General features: G+C 44.5%; 1 protein-coding gene across 1 annotated transcript; it reads left to right on the top strand.

The window, feature by feature from the left end:
* The first annotated feature begins 907 nt into the window (after nt 1–907).
* On the top strand, nt 908–5,178 carry LOC116378386 (exportin-1-like). Its single transcript, XM_031840251.1, has 5 exons — nt 908–981; nt 1,441–1,575; nt 2,370–2,529; nt 2,615–2,711; nt 3,760–5,178. Exons 1-5 carry the CDS (start codon nt 960–962, stop codon nt 3,904–3,906), a joined length of 561 nt encoding a protein of 186 aa, XP_031696111.1. The 5' UTR covers nt 908–959; the 3' UTR covers nt 3,907–5,178.
* The last annotated feature ends 1,421 nt before the right edge of the window (nt 5,179–6,599 follow it).

Here is a 6,599-nt window from a genome sequence, read left to right as displayed (position 1 = left end):
TATGTATATATATATATGTATATATAATGAAAAACTATTAATTATAGAATAAGTTGCAGGTTGAGAAATTGTCAGTCATTCAGGTTGCTCAACTGCTCGTTGGAGGCGGACCAGTCCGAGCCTGCAGAGAACGATCCCATGCTTTATTTTTCATGTTAGAAATAAAAAGCTCACCTATTCAGGGCCGGATTCATCCACTAGGGGAGCCCGGGGCCACAATGTGCTTTGGACCCCGGGGCAATTATTGCGTTTCCCTTTTTAGCAACCCACCCTTGAACCTACTGTGTGCATCTAAAATATGTATTAAGTTATACTTGGTACAGTCAGACTGTCTGAAAGTGGAACGCGTGTCTAACAGGTGATACTTCACATGAAAGAAAAGCACCGCACCAACTCATTTGAATAAACGATATATAAACCTCTCCCCGAAGTGCAAGTTCAGGCTTGTAAACAACAACAGACTGTGTTATATAAAGAGTTATATATTAGGAGTTAACCCTTGTGCTGCACTAGGGACTTTTTGGGCTTTTTAAGTTTTGAATCGCTGGCTACCAGATCCCGCTACCAGCATAAAATCCTGCATTTTATTATGTTCTACTATATTATTATATAGTTCTGTGTTGTAAACAAACTGGCATTCAAGGGTTAACTTTCTTAGTGTATCATTGTATGATGGGACCAATGTTGTTTAAAGAAATGTAACTCTGTGCAAGTGTGACAATATTATTCATATTTGACTGCAGTTATTTAATGTTCTTTTAGAGCAACATGTGAGGAACAAGTGCTGAACAACTTGTTATTTTTCTGCTAGAACTTCGAGGAGTTCCCCGAGCACAGGACTCACTTCTTCTACTTACTGCAAGCGGTGAACTCTCACTGCTTCCCCGCGTTCCTCGCCATCCCCCCCCGCCCAGTTCAAGCTGGTGCTGGACTCCATCATCTGGGCCTTCAAACACACCATGAGGAACGTGGCTGATACTGGTAGGGCTACACACACACACACACACACATATTTCATGTTGACATTGAGCTCATATAGTGCCTGGAGCATGAATACTAAATGTTATATAACAATCCAGGTGTTGTGTTGTATCAAGTCTGGAGGACAGAATGTATCGCACGATAAAATCTATTTGTTTAAAAGCTATGAAAGCCCATTTCCGCCTGTCATCATTTTTGACTTTGTATCACATCATTTTGACTCATATTTATGACTTTCTCTTTCTTAATTTCAACTTTTTATCTCATAATTATGATTTTATATCATAAGTATGGCTTTTTCATCTAGTAGTTTTGAGTTTCTCATCACTTTGACTTTTTTTTTCTTCTCATAATTATGACTTGAGATGAAGTTTGCCCTCTGCTGCAGTAGTGTACGGGTTTAATGCACCTTTTGTGAGGCCGTGATGTGAGGAAGCTCTCGTGTTTGTGCTCGTCCAGGTCTGCAGATTCTCTACACGCTGCTGCAGAACGTGGCCCAGGAGGAAGCCGCCGCGCAGAGCTTCTACCAGACGTACTTCTGCGATATCCTGCAACACATCTTCTCTGTGGTCACCGACACATCGCATACTGCTGGTGAGTCCACACACACACACACACACACACACACACACACACACACACACACAGGCATGAGCTGTGGGGACACCTGAACGCTCTCTTTTAAGGATTAACCTTTATTTAGCCGGGATGATCCCATTGAGATTTGGATTTACAAGATGGCAGCGTAAAAGTTCAACACAAGCGCATCATAAAAACACAGATAAGCGACACAAACAGAAGTTACAAAAATAACAAAAAAACTTCACATAAAAGAGACGACTGACTTAAAGCAAATTGTAACGGTCAAATGATTTTCCTTCAGTGCTCAAATGATTCAATAATGATAAAATAATCCATCTTTAAGTGCAGCTCACACCAGGAACTTTAAAAGCACTTTCACCAAAAACGATGCAGGTTCCAGGAATAATGAATATAATTTGTCTGCATTATCTACTGATAGTTAACGTCAGCAGAAATAAGGAGGCAGTTGATGTACTATGGCCTCATACAGAAATATGTACCAGTGTTGCATTCTACAGATCTATAAAGAGGACAAAGCAGCGTTCTCATTCAGACAGCAAAGATGTGTGCGGAAACCCCAATCGGAGATAAATCGTTACGAAGCGTGAAATACTGCATCTAGCACGCAAAGATAAAACATCACCACAATCAGTCGCTTGAATTCATTTCTTCTGAGCAGCAAAAGTAAAACGGCATTTGTTTCTGTCGTAGAAACTTGCGATATGATGTTTAAATGAAGTTCCTTCAGTAATTGTGTGTGTGTGTGTGTGTGTGTGTGTGTGTGTGTGTGTGTGTGTGTCCTGCAGGCCTGACGATGCACGCCTCCATCCTGGCCTACATGTTCAACCTGGTGGAGGAGGGGAAGATCACCACGGTGCTGAACCCGTCCAGCCCCACCAACAACCAGGGCTTCATCCAGGAGTACGTGGCCAACCTGCTCAAGACCGCCTTCCCTCACCTACAAGAGTGAGTACACCGACCCGCACACACACACAATCTCTGCTGTGTCAAACACTTTTCATTAACATCCCTGTGTGTGTGTGTGTATCAGTGCTCAGGTGAAGGTGTTTGTCACCGGGCTGTTCAGCTTAAACCAGGATATTCCTGCCTTCAAGGAGCACCTTCGGGACTTCCTCGTGCAGATAAAGGTGAGCTCAACGTGCTCAGTCGTGAGTCGCTTTGGACGGCATCCGCTACTCTAGGTGTCACCACAGAGACGAACACCAGCAGTTACACTTGGTGCTGATTTAATGGGATATATGTCCATGTGTGTTTTGTTTGCTGATGAGCTGAACTAACCAGAACAAGGCCCTGCATGCCTCCGTCTTTGTCTCTGCTCACAGAGGTTATCGGGCTCCACATGGCGAACTGCTCGGCTGCCGATTCCAGAAATAACATATTTCAGGTTGTTCTGCTAAGTGGACTGAAGGTGTGCGGCTGTGTCAGCTTGTCGCTGGAATAAAACGGTGTATGATGGCGACTGATGTGGTTTTTCAGCTGTCAGGCTCCATGGATTTTTTTTCTGTGGTTATTTTCCCGCCTATAATTTTTTTTAAATTAGCGCTAAAACTGAGCTTTGAGACGTAATCAGGATTGTTAATCGCTTATGCGTAGAGATCCAATACTGACTCAAATCGCTGGATCGGGTTTCAGTGTTGTCGGATATACATTTATATCTATTTGTATTCATTTGTTACATTTTTGTTGTAAAAAGTTCACAATGCTGTGTGTAAGTCGAGCCTGATGTTGCCTTACAAATAACAGAACGATGGTGTCTTCCACACAGTGAGACATCGACAGCTTATCAATGAAGCACTGGTATCCGAATTATTGTCAACAATTTTAATAAGCAGTTCGTCCTTTATTTAGTCATTTATTGTGTGAAAATGCTAAACATTCACTGTTTGCTGCTTGTTTTCACTGGTTTAAATCTTTGTAAATGAAATAGATTTGTGTTTTGGACATTTTAATGTCACCTCGGAGTCCGGAAAGTTGCAACTTGACTGGTTGTCGAAGGATTAAGTTTAAACTAAAAGAGAACAATCAGTTAAATGTAAAGTGAATTGATGAATATAAGTAGTCGTTAGTTGGATCCTGCTCTAGGATCAGTGGATAGAGAGGATGCATCCATGGCGGTGTACTGTAGTCCGCCGTTCTGAGAGCTAACCACAGCGTCTGCTTGTTCTGCCGTTCCAGGAGTTTGCCGGCGAGGACACCTCAGACCTGTTCCTGGAGGAGAGGGAGGCGTCGCTTCGTCAGGCCCAGGAGGAGAAACACAAGATCCAGATGTCCGTCCCGGGCATCCTCAACCCGCACGAGATCCCCGAGGAGATGTGTGACTGAGCCGCGGCGCCGTCAGACTGTACAGTAGTCCAAACAAACAAATCAACCCTAACCACAGCAAACACAACGGAACCCAAGAGACGCACTTGAGTGTGGCGGGAGGCCGCGGGCCGTCCCACCGGATGTTTGTTGACCAAAACAATGCCAACAACGTGTACATGATTACCGCGTCACCCTGTGGCCCTTTTTACATAATCTGCGTTTTCTATGGAGACTTTTTTGTGTAATATCTTTCCAGAACTGTTACTCGAAGCTTCCGTTTTGTCGGTCCATCCCAAGACCTGCATGATGAGGTTCTAACGATTAGACTTAACCATCTTATTTTCCTTCTGTTCCCTCGACCTCCCACGTTCTTTTCTTTTTTTCTTTACCCCAGCTCTTCCCTTTTTCTGATATATCTGTTTATATATATATATACAGTCTGAGCAGGTTTCTGGACCCGTGGTGTGACGGACAGGAAGTGGTCTTTCAGCGGCGGACGCGCCATCCGGTGCCCCACTGCATCGTGGGAGAATGTGAATCTAAAGGATTAATGAATGAAGGCGGAGAGATGCTGCTCCGCGTGTCGGCATCGGCCGCTCACGAGTCCCGCTCGTGTGTGACTGCTGCCGGCAGGTTTTTTCTTTTTAGGGAAAGCAAAACCGAAATATGTGCATATCATCCCAATTGTATAGCATCTTTAATACCATGGGAACATTTCTTTTTTCTTTTCTTTTTATTCTATTGTTTCTTTTTTGTTGTGGGTGTGTGTGCGTGTGTGCTGTCGCCGAGTCGACATCAGCGTTTTGTTTTCCTCTAAGAGGATTGTTGCTCATGTGTGAGCCTTCATCAACGGGATGTTTTAAGGAAGTGGCGGAGGTATTTATGGGTTCTTAGTTGGTTGCATCTTTATAACAACTCCTGTTTAACTCAGATGGCTTTTGAGATTTTTTGAATTGTACTAATTTAGATTGTTTACCAGGCGGCAGTGCTCCAAGACGCTACCTTTAGAGCAAAGTGAAAACCAATAAAACTGGGTTTACTTTTCATTTTGTATTTTTGCATTTTATTTCAGTTGTACCTAGTTTGAGTTCAGTCCGAATAAAACAAAAGGGTTGTTTTTTTTGGGGGGTTTTCTGACCGGAGAGCAAATTAGGAAATTAGGTTTAATTATGAAAATAATGTATAAATGCAAATAAGCACCCGATCTCTAATGGCAAATTCTCCTTCTCGAGGTGTTCCATTTGTTGTGAACTTTTTGAACTGATTAAAGCTGAGAATTTTATAACCCTGCCTTCGCTCGGATTTTGTTTCATTTTTATAAGATGGTATTTATTTCACCCTCGACTCCAAAATGTGTTCATTTTTTTACCTTTGATTTGGAAGTTAGACTCGTTCTTACACTTATCTGTGAAATTGAAGTCGAAACCCTGCAGTCTGAAAAAGAGTTTGGAGCAGGTGAACTGACCACATGTTGGCAGAGGGCTTAATGTGGTGTTCTTCCTCTGAGACATGGGGGGGGGCATTGCTCTTTCTATTTCAGGCATTTATCCACATCGAGAATGAACTATTTGTATTGTTTGCTGCATCTGAACGAATTTGGTAAAATTCTTAGTTCGACCTGAAATCCTAAAAGGAAAGGCAGCAGATGATGATGACGACGACGACGACGACGACGGCGACGGGTGTCATCTGTCGTCCAGCGCAGTTGTTCCCGGGACATTTCCGCTTGCGGCGTCTTTGGCCGAGGTCGGCGCTGTGTGAACCGACCCCGCCACTAATCCCCGTTAACATGCTGGTATTACATTAAAGGTTGTGATGACGCCTCGCCACCGATGTGTTGGAACGCCCATCCGATGCAACCGGAGAGGGAGCGGTTCCCACTACGAGGCACTGAATGTTTGCAAGTTGTTTGCTGCGAGTCTTCTGTTGTTTTAGGGTCAAAACCCTGAACGGTTGTCCCGCTGCACGCCCCCTTTAAAGGAAGCCTTTCGCTCGTATTGGGGACACAACTTCTATTTTCTGCATGGTTTCGTGGAGTCAGCATCTCTTTCTCCTGGTAATTATTAGTTCACGTGTTTGCCTTGATGCTCCAATATCTGAACCCTCTGGGACCATAATTCAGTCGGGCTGTAACTGGACACACACGGACACACGCACGCACGCACGCTTCCTGACCCAGATCCTCAGCCATTCTCGGCATTTGCTGTCGAGGAGAAGAGGGGACAGCTGGGGTAGTGCAGCCCCCCCCCCTTCACCACCCAATAAAAAAAGAAAAGCCCACTCCACGCCTCCTCCTTCCGTTCGCTGTAGGCAGGCCGGGTTATTAATACCCCTGTGAGTAAGTCAGACAGGAAGAGCCAGGTTAGCACACCCACTGGACAGCGGCTGACCCTCTACCCAGTGGCGCATACCAGCCCCTCTGCACAGGACTTTCACACCGTTTCCACCAAACAGGCTTTCAGGGAAGACCTAAAAGGCCCGCTAAGGTCTTAAAAGAATAAAGAAAGAAAGAAAGAAAGAAAGAAACAGTGAAAGGAGTATAATCAGCATTTACATTTTTTATTCCACCCCCGTTAAATTCTTTGACATCATCTAAGTTGGAGCAAAGGGTCGGCTGACAGGTTGCGGTCAAACTGGGCCAAGTTGATAGTTGAGAGCCCAGCCCCCCCCCCCCCCCCCCCCCAACACACCGCAGCGTCTGTCATCTGCCC

Source organism: Anarrhichthys ocellatus, unplaced genomic scaffold, assembly GCF_004355925.1.
Source record: "Anarrhichthys ocellatus isolate YVR2014 unplaced genomic scaffold, GSC_Weel_1.0 scaffold2513, whole genome shotgun sequence".
NCBI lineage: Eukaryota > Metazoa > Chordata > Actinopteri > Perciformes > Anarhichadidae > Anarrhichthys > Anarrhichthys ocellatus.
The sequence above is the reverse complement of the archived record's forward strand: the minus strand, read 5'-3'. Positions and strand labels throughout refer to the sequence as shown.